Source organism: Theropithecus gelada, chromosome 10 (genome assembly GCF_003255815.1).
Source record: "Theropithecus gelada isolate Dixy chromosome 10, Tgel_1.0, whole genome shotgun sequence".
In the NCBI taxonomy this organism is placed as follows: Eukaryota; Metazoa; Chordata; class Mammalia; order Primates; family Cercopithecidae; genus Theropithecus; species Theropithecus gelada.
The window spans coordinates 67,943,078-67,964,092 of NC_037678.1; the positions used below are offsets into that span (position 1 = coordinate 67,943,078).

Sequence of the window (21,015 nt, forward strand, 5' to 3'; positions counted from 1 at the left end):
CCACGCCCAGCTAATTTTTTTTTTGTATTTTTAGTAAAGATGAGGTTTTACTGTGTTAGCCAGGATGGTGTGGATCTCCTGACCTCGTAATCCGCCTGCCTTGGCCTCCCAAAGTGCTGGGATTACAGGCGTGAGCCACCGCGCCGGCCAAAAACCTGTTTCTTATCTTACGAGAGCTTTCTCTCTCTTTTTTTTTTTTTTTTCTTGAGAAGGAGTCTCACTCTGTCACCCAGGCTGGAGTACAGTGGCATGATCTCAGCTCACTGTAGCCTCCACCTCCTGAGTTCAAGTGATCCTCTCACCTCAGCCTCGAGAGTGACTAGAATTACAGGCGGGTGCCACCACACCTGGCTAATTGGCTAATTTTTATATTTTTAATAGAGATGGGATTTCACCATGTTGGCCAGACTGGTCTCGAACTCCTGCTCTCAGGTGATCCACCTGCCTAGACCTCACAAAGTGCTGGGATTACAGGCGTGAGCCACCACACCAAGCCCTCTTGAGAGCTTTCTTAATTGTCTAACTACCATCTTTAAAAAACCAGGTGCAATTCCTCAGAAACAAATCCAGTTTCAACAGATAAACATTAGCCTAACTGTCCTCTCCAACTACAAAATACCTTAAAATACAACTTTTTTTTTTTTTTTCTGAGACAAAGTCTCGCTCTGTCACCAAAGCTGGAGTGTAGTTGTGTGATCTCGGCTTACTGCAAGCTCTGCCTCCCAGGTTCAAGCAATTCTCTGCCTCACCCTCCCTAGCAGCTGGGATTACAGGTGCCCACCACCATGTCTGGCTAATTTTTGTATTTTTAGTAGTTTCAGTGTCTTGGCCAGGCTGGTCTCGAACTCCTGACCTCAAGTGATCCACCCGCCTCAGTCTCCCAAAGTGCTGGGATTACAGGCGTGAGCCACCGCGCCCTGCCTATAACATTTAATATGTAGCTGGGCGGCCGGGCACGGTGACTCACGCCTGTAATCCCAGCACTTTGGGAGGCCGAGGCGGGCAGATCATGAGGTCAGGAGATCGAGACCATCCTGGCTAACACGGTGAAACTCTGTCTCTACTAAAAATACAAAAAATTAGCCGGGTGTGGTGGCGGGTGCCTGTATTCCCAGCTGCTTGGGAGACTGAGGCAGGAGAATGGCGTGAACCCCGGAGGCGGAGCTTGCAGTGAGCCAAAATGGCGCCACTGCACTCCAGCCTGGGTGACAGAGCAAGACTCCGTGTCCAAAAAAAAAAAAAAAAAAAAAATGTAGCTGGGCTTGGAAGCAGAGGGGTAGGGAAAGAAAGTAGAGGAACTCCCTAGACCAAAAAAAAAAAAAAAGTCAAAGATGAATATTTAAACGGCAGTAAACAAATGAGATTCTGCAGGGTCTAAAGCATTTGGGTTTTAATGGCCGGGAAGGGATAAAAAATAAAGCCTTGGGTCAACATGAAGAAGCAAGTTAGAATTCAAAATTCCTCATGAAACCAGAATTTTCAGTGAAAGATAGATTAGGAAAATGTCACCCTCTGGCATAGGGAAATTAATGGGAAATTAATAGGAAATTTGTCTGTGTTTGCTGGGGCTGTAGACATGAGGTGGGAAAATGGGTGTTGTGGAATTGTCTTCTCTACCCTCTTGCATTTTGGACATTTAATATGTTAGTGAATACCCATTAACAGGCTAAGTCATTAACATTAGGTGGGTCTAAGGCCGGGCGCGGTGGCTCAAGCCTGTAATCCCAGCACTTTGGGAGGCCGAGGCGGGTGGATCACGAGGTCAGGAGATCGAGACCATCCTGGCTAACATGGTGAAACCCCGTCTCTACTAAAAATACAAAAAACTAGCCGGGCGTGGTGGCGGGCGCCTGTAGTCCCAGCTACTCGGAGGCTGAGGCAGGAGAATGGCGTGAACCTGGGAGGCGGAGCTTGCAGTGAGCCGAGATCGCGCCACTGCACTCCAGCCTGGGTGACACAGCGCGAGACTCCGTCTCAAAAAAAAAAAAAAAAAAAAAAAAAAAAAAACATTAGGTGGGTCTAGACTGGTGATAACTGTTGAAGCTGTGGAGGGGCATATTCTCAACCCTAGTCATTGCAGACTTCTAGTTAAAACCTGATATAAATGAGCTTATATTCTGAATTTATACAATTTAGGATTAGACTCACTCCCTCCAGAATTTTAGGTAATAGGAATATCAGAGTATTAACAATTACGAGAATCATAAGAAAACAAGACACTATTAAAACATAAGGAGAGATGGGGGAACAGAACTTACAGAAATTTAAAAATAAAGTGAATAACTTATTCAGCAAATTAGAAATAGCTGGATTGAAAGGTGAATTTGAATAAATCACTTAGGATGCAGCAGAGAAAAAGAGATGGAAATATGAAAGAGGTCAAGAGACAAGAAGGATAAAATGAGAAGGTTTAACATGTTTGAAAAGAGTTCCTGAAGAAGTTAAAGAAATTGAGGAGGGATGACAGTCAGAGAATGGCTAAAATTTTTCCAGAATGGATGAAAGACGTAAGTCCTCAGATTCAGAAGCCCAGTAATCCTGAGCACTACAAAATAAAAATAAATCTGCATCTAGACACAATATTATAAAACTTCAGGGCCGGGCGTGGTGGCTCAAGCCTGTAATCCCAGCACTTTGGGAGGCCGAGATGGGCGGATCACAAGGTCAGGAGATCGAGACCATCCCGGCTAACCCGGTGAAACCCCGTCTCTACTAAAAAATACAAAAAACTAGCCAGGCGAGGTGGCGGGCGCCTGTAGTCCCAGCTACTCGGGAGGCTGAGGCAGGAGAATGGCGTGAACCCGAAAGGCGGAGCTTGCAGTGAGCTGAGATTCGGCCACTGCACTCCAGCCTGGGCGACAGAGTGAGACTCCGTCTCAAAAACAAAACAAAACAAAACAAAAAAAACTTTAGAACATTGAAAAACAGAATGCTAAAAGCAACCTAAAAGAAAAGACCTATTATTTGCAAAGGAAAGACTATCAGCTTTCCTTGATTTCTCAACAGCAGCATTGGAGGCCAGGAAACATTGGAATAATTTTTTCAAAGTGCTGAGAAAATAATTGACCGCCTAGAATTTTAAACATAGCTATACTATCAAGAGTAGTATGAAATAAAGAGCTTTTCAAAGAGACTAAGAGAATTTACCATTAACAGACCCTTGCTAATTGAACTGCTCAAGGATGTACTTCAGGAAGAAGAAAATTGAACCTAAGATGGAAGAAATAAGATCTAAGAAGGAATGGTGAGCTAACTAATTGATAAGCATGGGGTAAATCTAAATAAGCCTTGACTTATTTAGTAATAATGATGATCATATATTGTCTTTAAACTTTAAGTGAGATATGTCTGTTGACATTTTAAAGATACCAGTAAAATAATGTGAATGGAATATATAACTTCTAAACTAGTAGTAGAGGATTAAAGAGGAAGACCATGATGAAAAAAATTAATCCAGTAATATTCAGGAAAAATAGGAAGACAGCACAGAAAAAAAGGGTAAATAGAAATCATAAAATGACAAAATAAATAAAATTATACTAGTAATTAACAATAAAGGTAAATGGATTATGAACACTGATAAAAAGGAAATGATTAATCAGAGTAGTATTCTCAGGTTTACCTATGTGCTGTTACAGGAAACACATAAAATATAAGGACTCAGAAGGTTCAAAGTTAGAAAGATAGAAAGATTAACAAGGTGACTATTAGCCAAGAAAAGTATAATAATATTTTTATCAGATAAAACAGACATTAAAATAAAAAGCATCACTGAAGGTAAATAGGGCCACTATATAATGTAAAAGGAAAAATTCACCAGGAAGTTGCTAAACTCTTATGTACTTAACAACCTAGCCTCAAAACATTTAAGAATTGCATGTAAATAGCAAACCTTAGGGGAGATTTAACACACCTCTGAGTAATTGATGGCCAAGTTTGTAAAAAATTAGTAAGGATAAAGGAAAGCTTGAATAACAATATACCTTTTATATAATGGACATACATAGAAACCATGCAGTCAGCCGGGCATGGTAGCTCACGCCTATAATCCCAGCACTTTGGGAGGTCGAGGCAGGCAGATCACGAGGTCAGGAGTTCAAGACCAGCCTGGCCAACATAGTGAAACCCTGTCTCTACTAAAAATACCAAAATTAGCCAGGCATGGTGGCATGTGCCTATAGTCCCAACTACTTGGGAGGCTGAGGCAGGAGAATCGCTTGAACTTGGGAGGTGGAGGTTGTGGTGAGCCAAAATCACACCACTGCTGTCCAGCCTGGGCAACAGAATGAGACTCCATCTCGAAGAAAAAACAAAAAAAAAATAAAAGTGCAGTCATAATTCAAGAATTCTTAATATTCCCAAGCATAAATGGAAAATTTATACAGACCAGGGATTATTCCAAGAGCAAGTTTCAGTAAATACCACATATTAATATCACACAGATCCTGTTCTCTAACCGCAGTGCTGTTAGGTCAAGTCAGTGGCAAAAAAAAAAAACGCAACCAAAATATCCCATATTTTTGGAAATGTGGTAATGCATTATAAATACCTAGTGATTTAAAAAAGCAATCCTGATGGAAATTAGACAATATTTAGAATGGAATTATGAGAATAATATATACTGAAATTTGTGAGATGTGGCCAATACAACACTTGGAAGAAATTTTAAGCCTTCAGAAATTGGTATTAATGAAGAAAGAACACCAACTGAAAATTAACAAACTAAGTGTCTGACTTAAGAATTGAGCAGAGCAGTAAGTTATGAGGGAAATTATACAGATAAGAACAGAGATAAGTAAAATATGAATCAAAAAAACAATGGAACAGCAAAACCAAAAGATTCTCCTGCCTCAGCCTCTTGAGTAGCTGGGATTACAGGCGCCCGCCACCTTGCCCGGCTAATTTTTGTATTTTTAGAAGAAATATGGGGGTTTCACCATGTTGACCAGGCTGATCTCGTACCCCTGACCTCAAGTGATCCACCTGCCTCAGCCTCCCAAAGTGCTGGGATTACAGGCGTGAGCCACCATCCCTGGCCCAAAAGATGTTTCTTTGAAAGGACAGCTAAAACTTATGAATGTGGTAAGACCACCAAAGAAGAAAAGAGGGCACAAACAATGTAAAGAATGAAAAAAGTACAAATTTTAAAAGGTGAATATTATAGTATATGAGTTATGTATCATTTTTTTTTTTTTTTTTTTTTTTTTTTTTTTTGAGACGGAGTCTTGCTCTGTCACCCAGGCTGGAGTGCAGTGGCCGGATCTCAGCTCACTGCAAGCTCCGCCTCCCGGGTTCATGCCATTCTCCTGCCTCAGCCTCCCGAGTAGCTGGGACTACAGGCACCCGCCACCTCGCCCGGCTAGTTTTTTGTAATTTTTAGTAGAGATGGGGTTTCACCGTGTTAGCCAGGATGGTCTCGATCTCCTGACCTCGTGATCCGCCCGTCTCGGCCTCCCAAAGTGCTGGGATTACAGGCTTGAGCCACCGCGCCCGGCCATGTATCATTTTTTTTTAGAAGAATGGAAAAGATATTCCACAGTTAACTTTATGCTAATAAATTCTAGTGTTGGCAAAATTATAATTTAATAAAAATTGACTTTTAATAAGGCATTGAAAACTTGAAAAGTCTGTAACCATTTAAGAAATTGAAATAAAAATCTGTTTCCCTGTAAATCAATTAGTATGACCTATAGTCCCAGATGGTTTTACAGGAAAGTTTTATCAAACATTTAAAGAACAGATACACAGAGCACAGAAAAAGAAGAAAGATGCTTTCCCAGTCATTTTGAGGTTATTTTCACCTTGATGCCAAAAATCAAAGATGTCACAAAATCTGCCCTTCAAGCTAAATGTCATCATTTTCATTTTAGAATTTTTCATTGTTCTCTTATTCATACCTCAACATTCCTAAAAGTGTGCTTTGGCCTACTTAGTCCTGCAAGATGCTCCATGACAGAGAATTCTGTAGCCAAGGAAAGGAAAAGAGAATAAGTATAGGTGGTTATCCCTTTTTTTCTTGAAGACAGGCTCTTACCCTGTTGCCTAGGCTGGAGAGCAGTGGCATGATCATAGCTCACTGCAGCCTCAAACTCCTGGGCTCAAGTGATCCTCCTGCCTCCGTGTCCTAAATAGCTAGGAATCCAGGCGCTTGCCACCACACTGGCTGATTTTTTTAATTTTTTGTAGAGATGGGATCTTGCTATGTTGCCCAGGCTGGTCTCAAACTCCTGGCCTCAAGCAGTCCTCCCACCTTGGCCTCCACAAGCTCTGGGATTACAGGCATGAGCTACCATGCCTGGCCTGTTCTCAGGAGCATGTATGATAAATTCTGAAAAGTTTAGCAGTATCAGAAATTTTCAGATGTGGAGAAAGAGGAGTTCTCAAACTGCTAGTTTGAGTATAAATTGGTATAACCAACTTTTGAGAGCAGTTTACCAATATCTAGTAAACTTAAAGATGCTTAGACTTTAAAACCTAGCAATTCTAAGTATATAGTGTAAAAACACTCTCATATGTCCACAAGAATTCATGACAAATACACAACATTGCAAAATTATAAGAATAAAGGAAAAATAAAACCTTAGTATTCATCAGCAGAAGGGTGGATATATGGTTCTATACGATGGAGCCCTTGTAACAGTCAAGAGAGATGTGAATCTCAAAAAATAACATTAAGTGAAAAAGGAAGCTGATGAAGAATGCATATAGTAAGGTGCCATTTATACAAAGATTAAAAGCATACAAAAAATGCTGTTTACCTACAGAAAAATTGCAGTTTACCTACAGATACAGAAAAGGTCAATAAACATGCACAGAACTGTTAACCCCAACTGCAATAACAGGGAGGAGGTGGAATGGAAGGAGTAGGGGGCTTCTGCTGTATCTACATATATATCTGAAGGAGATAAGAGCAAATTTTTTAAATTTAAAAAAGGTAGATGATGGGTGTAGAAACTTCCAGGCCGGGTTAAGTAGCTCATGCCTGTGGTCCCAGCACTTTGGGAGGGCTGGGCTGGAGGATCGCTTGAGCCCAGGAATTCAAGACCAGCCTAGGCAACATAGCGACCCCATCTCTACAAAATATAGAATAATTAGCTGGACACAGTGGTGTGTGCCTGTGGTCCCAGTGACATGTGCCCATGGTCCCAGCTACTTGGGAGGCTGACTCGGAAGGATCACTTGGGCCCGAGAAGTCGAGGTGGCAGTGAGCTGTGATTGTGCCACTTGGCAGACTGGGCAACAGAGCTTGACCTGTCAAAAAAAAAAAAAAAACAAATTTTCCGTATCTTTTCATATTCTTGAAATAACTCATTAAAAAACAAAAATTGTGCCAATTCCAGTACTCTATTCTAGGGATCTTTTTTCTAGGAATAATAAGGATGAACAACCCTGCCACTGTTATGATACCCCCGGGTGGAAATGTGTCATCTTCCATGATGGCACCAGGCCACAATCCAGAGCTGCAGCCCAGGACTCCTCGCCCTGCTTCTCAGTCAGGTAATGACTTCCAATCTTTGAGGATGAAGAGTCTGAAACTTTCTGCACAGATCATTACAAAATTCAGTTATCTCTGATGCTGAATTTCTAATTTCCAAACTCACACTGTCACCTTCTTTACAAAATATGACCTGATTTCTTCAAGCTAAATGTCGTTATTTTCTTCTCAGAATTTCTCATTGTTTTCTTATCAGTTATACCCTAACTTTTCTAAAAGCATGCCTTGGCCTGCGTAGTCCTGCAAGATGCTCATTACATAGAATTCTGTAGTCAAGTAAATTTGGTAAATGCATCATTCTTTACCCTCCCTCCTGGAGATTCAAAAGTCACATATTGGAGGCACTGAAAGCCCTGCAGTGAAGAAACCCATCTAAGTTTGTTAGGTTCATTGTTTCCCAAACCTAAATGTTTTGTTTTCTTATAATGCTAATTAACATAGTTCTCCAGAATATGATTTGGTAAATACTGCTCTCCATGTTTTACATTTTGCTTTTAATGTCCACTACTGACCAGGCTCTTTTTAAGGCAGAATTCATCATCTTGGTATGTTGCTTCACACATAGAAGGTATTCACAAGCATTTATTTTATCAAATAGTAGCAGCAGATTTTACTCTGTATATCCAGAATTACAAAGGCCACTGCTCTAGGATCTAGATTGCAGTAGGTTAATTATTGCTTTGTTGACTATCTTTAAACAGATGCAATGGATCCACTCCTCTCTGGGCTCCATATACAGCAGCAAAGTCATCCCTCAGGATCTTTAGCTCCCCCACACCACCCAATGCAGCCTGTCTCTGTGAACAGACAAATGAACCCAGCTAATTTTCCCCAGCTGCAGCAGCAGCAGCAGCAGCAGCAACAACAACAACAACAGCAGCAGCAGCAGCAGCAGCAACAGCAGCAACAACAGTTGCAGGCAAGACCCCCACAGCAACATCAGCAACAACAGCCACAGGGAATTCGACCCCAGTTTACTTCCCCAACTCAGGTGCCTGTTCCTCCAGGCTGGAACCAGCTGCCTTCTGGAGCCCTTCAACCTCCTCCAGCCCAGGGTTCTCTGGGCACAATGACTGCAAACCAAGGGTGGAAGAAGGCTCCCTTGCCTGGCCCAATGCAACAGCAACTCCAGGCAAGACCATCCTTAGCTACGGTACAGACGCCTTCCCACCCTCCCCCTCCATATCCCTTTGGCAGCCAGCAAGCCTCACAAGCCCACACAAACTTTCCTCAGATGAGCAACCCAGGCCAGTTCACAGCTCCTCAGATGAAGAGTTTGCAGGGAGGGCCCTCTAGGGTCCCAACTCCCCTGCAGCAGCCCCACCTCACCAACAAGTCTCCTGCCTCCTCACCCTCCTCCTTCCAGCAGGGATCCCCTGCATCCTCCCCAACGGTTAACCAAACTCAGCAGCAGATGGGACCAAGGCCACCTCAAAATAACCCACTTCCCCAGGGATTTCAGCAGCCTGTCAGCTCTCCGGGTCGGAATCCTATGGTTCAACAGGGAAATGTGCCACCTAACTTCATGGTGATGCAGCAGCAACCACCAAACCAGGGGCCACAGAGTTTACATCCAGGCCTAGGAGGTGAGGAACACTGTAGCTATTTGTGTTGGTAAATTTGCTGGAGCTAGATCTTAGTAGAACTTCAGTTTTTAGAGTTAATGGAGGGAGTGAAATAAGGATGTAATTATTTGGTTTTGTGGATATGGTGGTGACACTTGATATAACTTAGTTAACTTGATACATTATGCAGCATCTTACTAGTTAAATTTAAGCTAGCTCTCTGAACTGAAATTCAGGTAAAAGTCAACGTAGAGATGTTCATTTTGTTTTTCAAATTATTTTTGCTTGATCTTTTACTAGTAAATTAAAATGTCCAGAAGAAAAATGCATTTTGTTAACAATTTAAACTTCTGAGTTGCTGAAAAATTAAGATTATGCAATAGAGCAGAAATAAAAAGAACAGGGTCTCATTGAAGAAAAGGCCCTTTTAGTTACCAATTTTTGTAATCCTAATTAATAAAATAGTAAGCATGGTACTTGTTAAGTTTGATTAAAGTATTAAAAGGGGAATAAGTTCAGAAATCATTGACTTTTATAGTTTTATAATGCCAATGCCTGCTCCTTAGAGAGGGAATTCCACCAGTTATACCTAAAGGAGATTTATTTATTTATTTTGTAAGGTGCCTCTTGTATGAAGAAAAAGCAATGGAGCTTAATGTGTGAGAGGTAAAACGATTACAGTAAAACTTATCCATCTCCATATTTATTATTTATTCTTATTAATCATTGATCTAGTGCACATGAATGTGCTTGGAGCTTTTCAGTAAGGTATAGAGTAGCAGTAATACTGTCATCTGATAAACATACCCCCCACCAAAAGACACCCATTGCCTATCCAGAAAAAAATCCTTGCATCTTTAGTGCAACATAGCAAAGGCATGTTCCCATGGTTTCTGGTGAAGTTAAGTTGCTCATCAGCCTTTCACTCTCTTGTAATTAATTTTGCTGACATGCAGGCTCTAATATTTGATTCGTAAGAAGTTCTTAGAAAATGCAAGAATGTTTCAGCTCCAAATTTCACTGTTCTGGGAATCTAGCCCCAGATCAGTGGAAGCTGGGTAGTCCCTCCTGCAAATGTGATTACTGATATAATTACAGTGGGAGCATGAAAATGGGCCTTGTCACTGTTAAAGAAAGGACAAATGCATATTTGTCTACAAAGAGTTTTTCAGGACATTGAAAATTTGGCCCTTAAAAAAATAAGTGGCTGGGCGCAGCGGCTCACGCCCGAATCCCAGCACTTTGGGAGGCCGAGGCGGGTGAATCACCTGAGGTCAGGAGTTCGAGACCAGCCTAGCCAACATGGTGAAACCCCATCTCGACTGAAAATACAAAAATTAGCCGGGTGTGGTGGTGCACACCTATAATCCCAGCTACTCGGGAGGCTGAGGCAGGGAGAATTGCTTGAACCTGGGAGGAGGAGGTTGCAGTGAGCCGAGATTGTGCCACCACACTCCAGCCTGGGCAACGGAGCGAGACTCTGTCTCAAAAAATAAAAATAAAAGTAAATAAATAAATGAATGAATATAATAAATTTTTAAGTGAGTTTAGGTCTTGATGCTTTCATAGAGCAGATGATATGCTCACCTAGGTGATCTGGCCACATCAAGGCCTGTGTTGTAAATGATAAGTGGGTTCTGAGATTCTCGTTATTACAAATTTTCTAAAAGTAGCCCTTCCAAAAAGGAACTGATACTTGAGAAAGATTCCATTAGAGTATGGTTTTTGGTACCAAAGCTGTCAGAATCACAGCAAACCTTATGAGAGGAAAGCATAATGATTTAATATAGCATCACTTTGAAGCTCCCATGAACTGTTTCCAATCTGTCTCTTCCAAAGAGACAAGCACAATATTGGGGGGAAATTTTCTGCAAAGGAGATTGTCATCAGTTTCCCTCAAAGGAAAAAAAATCACCAATCTATCCTTAATATCAGGACCCATCTCTTTGTTTTATACTATTTCACATCAATTTGTTTGAAATGAGAGAATTTAGCATATTCCTTTGGTGCCTGTGTTAAAATATGTAAAGTTTTGGGGTCCATTGTTAATTACAGAGAAAAGTGAGCCCTCAAACCTTGCTGTGGCGTGGCCTCAGATCACATTTAGGGAGCAGATTGCCATCTTTTCCTTGGCATGTTCTAAGTGTAAATTTTTTAGTATTTATTTTTCATTTTGACAATGCCTCATATAAGAGATTGTGTTGATTTTTTTAACCATCTTTCCCAACCTTATTATTAAAGATCCTACCAGTGTGACAGAGAGAGCTAAGCCAGTGGAGACTTCATGCAGCTCATCCTTCCTTATTCATTCCATATCTAAGCAAGAGTATAAATTTGCTAGGTAACTGCCTTACTCATTGTTTTCTATTAAGGAATGCCTAAACGCCTCCCACCTGGCTTCTCAGCAGGACAGGCCAATCCGAATTTTATGCAAGGTCAGGTGCCTTCGACCACAGCAACCACCCCTGGGAATTCAGGAGCCCCTCAGCTGCAAGCAAATCAAAATGTTCAGCATGCAGGTTTGTTTTCTGTGATTTGTTCAGCCAGCATTTATTGACCATTGTGTGGTAGACTTGATAGACAACAGGAGTATACAGATAAATAGTAAGTCTTGGTCTCTCCCCTTAATTTCAAGCCCAAAATAATTATTCTTTCAGGGCAGTAACTTTTGTCAATATATCAAAAGTCGGTAAAATGTCACAGGAACTCAGAAACATCTAAAAGGAGATGGAACTTGAGTTAGAGCAGGAATCAGCAGTTTTGTTTTTTTTTTTTTCTCTGAAGGGGCAGATAGTAAATATTTTTGGCTTTTCAGGTTATATAGTCTCTTGTTGGAGCTACTCAACTTTGTTATGATACCACAGAAAGTAGCCATAGACAATACATAAACAAACGAGCATGACAGCATTCCAAGCACTTGTTTGCTGACCCCTGAGTTAGAGCTTGCTCAGGTAATAAAAGGGAAAAAGGCATTTCTGGCACATGAAAACCACAGACACAAAGGCATGGAGGCATATTTGGACAACTGCAACTTTTTACATTTCTACATGATACATGTTAAGCTTTGTTTATGCTGAGTGTCTGAATTCTGGTTTACAGTGTGATATTTTTCAAACTTCTTCAGTTCAGATTTAATACCAACAGTGTACTACAAAAAGAAGAAATTTTGGAGAGGAAATAAGATACAGGGGAATGGCTAAAAAGTATTTGCAAAGCAGTAATGTATAAGCTCAAACTTCATGTTTCTGGTTGCTTAAGGACCACATGACTAATCCTCTTACCCTTTCTCGTTGAAGCAGTTTGGACTGAGGTAGTGCAACTAGTTTCTGAATTCTCATCCCCACTGGAGTTAATTTAGTAATGTGACTCCAACTTTAATTGTAAATCACTAAGGAATGAGACAAAAATCTGACTTTTACAAAAGTTCACACTATTTCTGGCAGGGAAACGGAAGGGTAGTGCAAACTGCTTAAATTTCCCTATCTGCTAAAGCAAAACTTCATTCCTGAGTTACATGAATTCATGGGTTTTTTTTGTTTGTTTTGTTTTGTTTTTTGAGATGGAGACTCGCTCTATCGCCCAGGTTGGAGTGCAGTGGCACGATCTCAGCTCACTGCAGCCTCCACCTCCCGGGTTCAGGCAATTCTCTGCCTCAGCCTCCTGAGTAGCTGGGATTACAGGCACCGGCCACCACGCCTGGCTAATTTTTGTATTTTTAGTAGAGACGGGATTTCACCATGTTGGCCAGGCTGGTCTTGAACTCCTGACCTCATGATCCACCCACCTCGGCCTCCCAGAGTGCTGGGATTACAGGTATGAGCCACCGTCTGGCGAATTCATTTTTTTTTTTATAGAAAGTTTTAAAACAGGCAGGGTGCGGTGGCTCACGCCTATAATCCCAGCACTTTGAGAGGCTGAGGCAGGCGGATCACTTGAGATCGTAAGTTTGCGACCATCCTGGCCAACGTGGTGAAACCCTGTCTCTACTAAAAATACAAAAAAATTAGCCGGGCATGGTAGCGCACACTTGTAATCCCAGCTACTTAAGAGGCTGAGACGGAGGATCGCTTGAACCTGGGAGGCAGAGGTTGCGGTGAGCTGAGATCACACCACTGCACTCCAGCCTGGGCAACAGAGAGAGACTCCATCTAAAAAAAAAAAAGTAAGTTTTAAAACAATGACAAAATCATTTCTCATTGTTGCACCCTATCACAGCTATTTTGTGTTTTTATATAGTACCTTCCATGTGTACATTTTTTCGTTTGTTTTGTTTTTGTTTTTGTTTTTGTTTTTGTTTTTTGAGATGGAGTTTTGCTCTTGTGCCCAAGCTGAAGTGCAATGGTGCAGTCTCGGCTCACTGTAGCCTCTGCCTCCCAGGTTCAAGCGTTTTTCTGTTTCAGCTTCCCAAGTAGCTGGAATTACATGCCCCACTAATTTTTTAATTTTTAGTAGAGATGGGGTGTCACCATGTTGGCCAGGCTAGTCTAGAACTCCTGACCTCAGGTGATCCACCCACCTCGGCCTTCTAAAGTGCTGGGATTATAGGCCACTGTGCCTGGCCCACATGTATGTGTTTTAATTTCCCCATCCTATCTAAAGTAGCTCTACTCCTGTCTCTTACTTTCTCTTCTCTTACCCTACTTTCTCTTGTTAGCTTTTACCGCTTCCTGAAAAAATACTTGTCTGTTTGTTAATTGTGTCTGTTGCCAGTTAGACTGTAGGCTCCAAGGATGCAGGGATTTGGTCTGTCTTATTTATTGATGTTACCTCAGCACCAAAGTGCCTTCCACATATTAGGTACTTAATGAATAATTGTCAGTTGAGTGAATATACACAGTATATTTAGTGTATACAAGCATATACAGTGGTCATGGAGTTCCACTTTGAGTTTATAAGGCTGGTTTAGAAAATCTTCCTTGGAGTTCAGGAAAAGTCTGGATAGTGTGAACAAGGTAGTTTGTCCCCTGCCTTCATAGTTGGAGCATGGACTGGCTTCATAACTTCATTATAGGGAACTTTCTAGTCCCCATTTAAAGATGAAAAATAAGGCCAAGTGCGGTGGCTCATGCCTGTAATCCCAGCACTTTGGGAGGCCGAGGCAGGTGGATCACCTGAGGTCAGGAGTTTGAGACCAGCCTGACCAACATGGTGAAACCCTGTCTCTACTAAAAATACAAAAGTTAGCCAGGCGTGCTGTTGTGCACCTGTAGTTTCAGCTACTGGGGAGGCTGAGGCATGAAAATCACTTGAACCCAGGAGGTGGAGGTTGCAATGAGCTGAGGTTGCACCAGAGCGAGATTCTGTCTCAAAAACAAAACAAGAGAAAAAGTGAAAAATAAAAGGGATAAAATAAACTACAAAGTTATGCAATTAAACGGGGAGATAATGCAAGTAGCTATAGGAAAATCCCAAAGACCCAGTAAATAAATAAGCACTACAGCAAGGCGGGTAGCAACTTTTGTCTAAATTAGAAATAGCTGAGAAGACTAGGACATGTGCCACATGATTCACCAGGGACTGTGCAGGATTTGCAGCTTCCAGATGGGTCATCTAGTCAGTTGGCTCCCACCAGAGGCTCAGCTTCCAGATCAAGATTAACTACTTTTTACCACATCAGGGCAGAGGAAACCTGTCCTTGGTGTTCTTTTCTTTGAAGTGCAGCATCCAGATATCACACACATAGCCTTTGAGAGTCATTATTATTACAGTTTTCCAAGAAGCATTTTTAAATGTCCTCATCATTGTTGAGGTTTTCCTAAGAGGACACTTCACATTCTTTGTTTCTCTGGCTCATTTATAGCAGAGTTATTTCACTAGCCTATAGTACTTTTTAAATTTAATTTAATTTAATTTTTGAGACAGGGTTTCTCTCTGTCACCAGGCTGGAGTGCAATGGCGTGATCTTTGCTCACTTCAACCTCCACCTCCCAGGCTCAAGCAATTCGCCTGCCTCAGCCTCCCAAAGTGCTGGGATTACAGGCATGAACCACCCGAGCCCCGCCACTACAAGTCATTTTAAAACAATGAGATGCTGCCTTTCTCATTATTTAATCTGAAAGAAAGTAAACTTTCTTAATCTTTGATATGTTAAATCTTTAAGATACCATATGGGACTATAGAAACTTTCTCCTTCTCTATTATATGGTCATTGGGAAAGTAAGCATTTATCCCACAGCCACATCTTCATAGTTTAGAAAACTCACAGGAAGTATGTCAACAGCACATTTATGTTGGTCAGTGGATATGTGGGTGATGGATGTCTTTCTGAGTAATGTAACTTGAGTGTCTTAATACCAATAAGATAAAAATATTTCTGAAACTATGACTTTTTTTTTTTTAAGGTGGTCAAGGAGCTGGTCCTCCTCAAAACCAGATGCAGGTGTCCCACGGGCCACCAAGTATGATGCAGCCCAGCCTCATGGGAATTCATGGCAACATGAACAATCAGCAGGCTGGTAGTTCTGGGGTTCCTCAAGTGAACCTCAGCAACATGCAAGGCCAGCCCCAGCAGGGCCCACCATCTCAACTGATGGGCATGCACCAGCAGATTGTGCCCTCCCAGGGCCAGATGGTCCAGCAACAAGGAACCTTGAACCCTCAGAACCCTATGATCCTTTCAAGGGCCCAGCTTATGCCACAGGGCCAGATGATGGTGAACCCTCCGAGCCAAAATCTTGGGCCCTCGCCCCAAAGGATGACCCCACCCAAGCAGATGCTTTCCCAGCAGGGTCCACAAATGATGGCGCCACATAACCAGATGATGGGGCCTCAGGGACAGGTTTTGCTCCAACAGAACCCAATGATAGAGCAGATCATGACCAATCAAATGCAGGGGAATAAGCAGCAGTTTAACACTCAGAACCAATCCAGTGTCATGCCGGGACCAGCCCAGATAATGAGGGGACCAACTCCGAACATGCAAGGAAATATGGTGCAGTTTACGGGACAGATGTCAGGACAGATGTTGCCCCAGCAAGGGCCTGTGAACAACAGTCCATCTCAGGTTATGGGGATTCAGGGGCAGGTCCTGCGGCCACCAGGGCCCAGCCCACACATGGCCCAGCAGCATGGTGATCCTGCTACTACGGCAAATAATGATGTCAGTTTGTCTCAGATGATGCCTGATGTTAGCATGCAACAAACCAACATGGTCCCCCCTCATGTACAGGCCATGCAGGGAAACAGTGCCTCGGGAAACCACTTCTCAGGCCATGGGATTTCTTTCAATGCGCCTTTCAGTGGAGCTCCCAATGGAAATCAGATGTCCTGTGGTCAAAATCCAGGCTTCCCAGTCAATAAGGATGTCACGCTAACGAGCCCATTGTTGGTCAACTTATTGCAGAGTGATATCTCTGCAGGCCATTTTGGGGTAAACAATAAGCAAAATAATACCAACGCAAATAAACCGAAGAAGAAGAAACCCCCTCGGAAGAAGAAAAACAGTCAGCAAGATCTAAAGTAGGTTGTGATGGTTTTGCCTCAAATTTTATTCATTTGTTTTCTATGTGGATAACTTTTTTTGATGGAAAATTTTACATAATATAAAACTAGAATAGTATAATGAAATCCCACTGCTTCTGCAATTATCAACTCATAGCTTATCTTGCCTTCGTCTGTACTCTCTTCCATTACCCTCTTGAGTATTTCAAAGCAAATTCACTTGGTAAATACTTCAGTGTGTCTCTAAAAGATAAGGACAGTTTTTAATATGCCCGCACAATATTGTTAGCACACCTAGAAAACTAATACTTCCTTAGTACTCTCATATCTGGTGTTCAAACTTCCCTGATTATCTCAAATTTTTTTCTTACAATTTGTTCAAATAAGGATCCAAACAAGATTCATATGTTGCAATTGGCTGGTATATCTCTTAATTCTACAGTGTCAGGGGGGTTTTGGCAATCAGAGCCTGAAAAGTAACCAGTGCTTCCATATGGTAACTCCACAAAGCACTGACTTCAGGCCTATGATGGCTATTGGGGAACCAGAGAGGCCAAATGTGTTTTGGAAATTAAAACTACTGCTGTCTCTCAAATAGAAATGGTTTTTTTGCACAGGTGCCTTTCCTTTAAAGGCTCTTTATCATCCCTAGAAGCTTAAAACCCCACGCTAAGATGATTGGACCTTTTAAATCAGTTACCCTTTCAGTAAACGTTCTCCAGGTGAGTTATATTGCAAGATCATAGCAGGAAAGGCAATTAACAATTTATATTTCATTTCCTGAAGCTAAGTATTAATTTGTGTTTCTGGGTTTGATAAAATGTTTCCAGAAAGAATATTCATTGAGCTATATTTTGTGCCTTTAATCATAAAACTAAATTTTGGAGACATTTATTATGAGGAAATAATGGCTAATGAATGTAAAACAGGTTAATTGAAACAAATTGTTAGAATTATAGAAAAAGAATCAAGAAACTTTATTTCAACAAGCTTAAATGTTCAAAATTAAACCAACTATCTTTATCCCAGCCTTCCCACAATATTCTTTGTACTGTGTTATATCATGCTCACTTGCTGCTTCTTGAATCTTATACTTTAAAAGCTTATCATGGTATATTATTAATAATAACATATTTTTCTGAATTCAAACTTAATTATCTAATTTTTCTGATAGCTCTTTCTCAGTTAAATTCTTTACTAGTATCAATCTGTGGGAATAATTATTTAATAAATATTTTATTCTCTCGATAGTCTGGGAGTAAAATTGGAAGGTTATTCAGTTGCCTCTAGTGTGCATTTTTTGCCATCTTCACCAGCCCTTAGGGAAATTGCTTACTTAGGTCTACAAATTGTGAAAGCGACCTCATACAGCATCAGGACTCCTAGGAAAGGGAGACAGTGGGTTTACAGGAAAAGTACCTGCTTCCAGCTCTACCACTAGTTCACTGTGAAATCTTGGGCCTGTTTCACACACCTTTTTGGGCCTTTATTTTCTCATTCATAACATGAAGGGGCAGGCGGGGCGTGGTGGCTCACGCCTGTAATCCCAGCACTTTGGGAGGCCGAGACGGGCAGATCATGAGGTCAGGAGATCGAGACCATCCTGGCTAACCCAGTGAAACCCCGTCTCTACTAAAAAATACAAAAAAACTAGCCGGGCGAGGTGGCAGGCGCCTGTAGTCCCAGCTACTCGGGAGGCTGAGGCAGGAGAATGGCGTGAAGCCAGGAGGCGGAGCTTGCAATGAGCTGAGATCGCACCACTGCACTCCAGCCTGGGCGACAGAGCGAGACTCCATCTCAAAAAAAAAAAAACACATGAGGGGGCTGGACCAGATATTTGAGATTTCTTAGCTCTACAATTTTCTGAAAGTAAGGGTTACCACTGAATCTTTGCCTGTAATTTAAAGTGAGAGAAGTTTTACAAGGAGCAAATTGTTATAGGGGTCTGGATGTGCTAAAGATCTGCTTCAGGTTCTAAATTTCCATGTGCTAGGGGGCTTTTAAAATGGATTTTGGTGGCTTATGAAACTGTACACAGTAGAGTGAGACAAAACACTACCTAAAAGTGGGTGAACAAAATCAGGGCAAAGGGAAACTAAAGATAGAAAAGAAAAGTACAATTAGTACTGAGATTACAAACAAAATGAGGCCCGTGATCTGTCTTGTTCTTTGAGAATGTGGATGTTAGTAGCTACATTTTCTTCATTTTTTTCTTCCCCACTAAAAATTTTAAGCTACACCCAGGTAAAAGTGAAGGCATCTCAAAGCCAATAGAGATGTCTGTACATTCTGCAGCAAAATTTTTGTTGTGGTGGTCTCAATCTTTATTTGTTCTCTGAACACCATTTCCATCAGCCAGCCTATACAACCTTTTGCAAGGTGTTATGAATTGAGCCCCCACTGTTATATCCACAAAAAAGAAACAATCAGACCCTGTAGTTGAATTTGATCGCTACGTTGGAGATAGTGTGGTTTCACAGGAATAATATCTTATAACATTGATAGCCCTATGATCAAGTCTTAAAAACATCTAAGGAATGGGTGATTACATGAAAATTATTGCATCAGGAATTTGTGGAAAGCATTTTGAGTAAATACAGTGCTGTTAGATTAAGTGGATTTTAACATTTAATGAAATTGCCAGATTATTTTTATGCCAATATTTAATGTTTTATCCACACTAGAGAGAGATGAATAATGGTAATACAAACATTTTAGTTCTTCAGAAATAGAGGAAGGGTTAAGCTAGTTCTGTGTATTTTCTATGCAACTTATTCTAAAATATGTTACTTTTTTTTTTTTTTTTTTTTTTTTAAGCACCCCAGATACTCGCCCAGCTGGTCTGGAAGAGGCTGATCAGCCACCATTGCCTGGAGAACAAGGAATTAACTTGGATAACTCAGGCCCTAAACTGCCAGAATTTTCAAACCGGCCACCAGGTGATAAAATGTTAGCTAGATTATACACTTATCACATTTGCACGTGGCATTACAAGGCTTCATTGTCTTCGAGAAAACAATAGTATTTTATCTGCTAACTAGTCTACTTCAGTGATTTAATGTGTCTCGCCTTGGTATTAAGTAAAAATTTCAAATATAACTTTTGAAGGCACATACACACATTCTATTCAAATTTGTGTTTGTTATTTTAAGTCCTCATAAAATCGGACTGAAATGTGGTTGGGCACGATGGCTCATCCACCTGTAATCCCAGCACTTTGGGAGGCCAAGGTGAGCAGATTGCTTGAGCCCAAGTGTTCAAGACCAGCCTGGGCAACATGGTGAAACTTTGTCTCTACAAAAATTTTTTTTAAAATTAGCCGGGTATGGTGACACACACCTACAGTCCCAACTACTCAGGAGGCTGAGGTGGGAGTATCACCTGAGCCCAGGAAATTGAAGTTGCAGTGAGCCATGATCATGCCACTGCACTCCAGCCTGGGCTATAGGGGTGAGACCCTGTCTCAAAAAAAAAACCCCTGAAATGTGAAGTGCCTCTTTATTCTTGTCAATGTCAAGGTTCTAGTTGGCATCAGAACAGGATAAGATTAAATGGAGAGATGATTTCACTCTAATCCTGCTTACCTCCCTTTCCTGCAGCGTTTCTTCCTGGGGCTTTTTCAAAGCAGGGAACTACCAGGGTTTAAAACAAGGTGATCTTTTTTATAGAAGTTTCATTATTGAGTCTTTAAAATATAAAAAAGATATAAAGAAATAAAAGAGGCCGGGCCCGGTGGCTCAAGCCTGTAATCCCAGCACTTTGGGAGGCCGAGACGGGCGGATCATGAGGTCAGGAGATCGAGACCATCCTGGCTAACACAGTGAAACCCCGTCTCTACTAAAAAATACAAAAAAAAAACTTAGCCGGGCGAGGTGGCAGGCGCCTGTAGTCCCAGCTACTCGGGAGGCTGAGGCAGGAGAATGGCGTGAACCCGGGAGGCGGAGCTTGCAGTGAGCTGAGATCCGGCCACTGCACTCCAGCCTGGGTGACAGAGCGAGACTCCGTCTCAAAAAAAAAAAAAAAAAAAGAAATAAAAGAGACACCCATTTTTCTGCCACGTAGGTTAATAATTTATAATAAATAGGACCAATGTTGGAAGCCCCCTTTGTTGTACCCTCTCTGATTATAAAATAATACTATCCTTTAAATGTTGAAAAATTATGTCAAAGATGGAAAAGCTCCTAAAACTAATTCATTCAAACATGGATATTATAGAACCAAAGCCAGCTGCCACAATATCTCTAAACCTAGTTATCTTGGCCTGAGCAATGACTTGTAACTTTATTCCCCTATGACACGGTTGAGGATGCACAATCCTTCACACTTAGACTACTCTCTCCTGTGTTTACAGAGGGTATGTTTTGTTTCTTCCTCACTAGTTATTTCAGCTCCTTTTTGGCATGAAAATGAGAGTGACATTATTTTAGGAATAAACTTTAATCTACCCCTGATTTATGTATTTTAAAAGTGAATCCAAACAAAAAGCTATCATTATATCAATATTTTGTGTTATTT

At 41.3% G+C, this 21,015-nt stretch overlaps 1 protein-coding gene across 1 annotated transcript in view; it reads left to right on the forward strand.

Moving 5' to 3' along the window:
- NCOA6 (nuclear receptor coactivator 6) overlaps window positions 1–21,015 on the forward strand; it is a 120,021-nt gene that overhangs the window by 66,815 nt on the left and 32,191 nt on the right. The window contains exons 6-10 of the mRNA XM_025398598.1: window positions 7,369–7,497; window positions 8,197–9,081; window positions 11,433–11,579; window positions 15,402–16,518; window positions 19,318–19,439. Coding sequence (XP_025254383.1) covers window positions 7,369–7,497; window positions 8,197–9,081; window positions 11,433–11,579; window positions 15,402–16,518; window positions 19,318–19,439 — 2,400 coding nt within the window. The remainder of the gene's footprint in view (window positions 1–7,368; window positions 7,498–8,196; window positions 9,082–11,432; window positions 11,580–15,401; window positions 16,519–19,317; window positions 19,440–21,015) is intronic.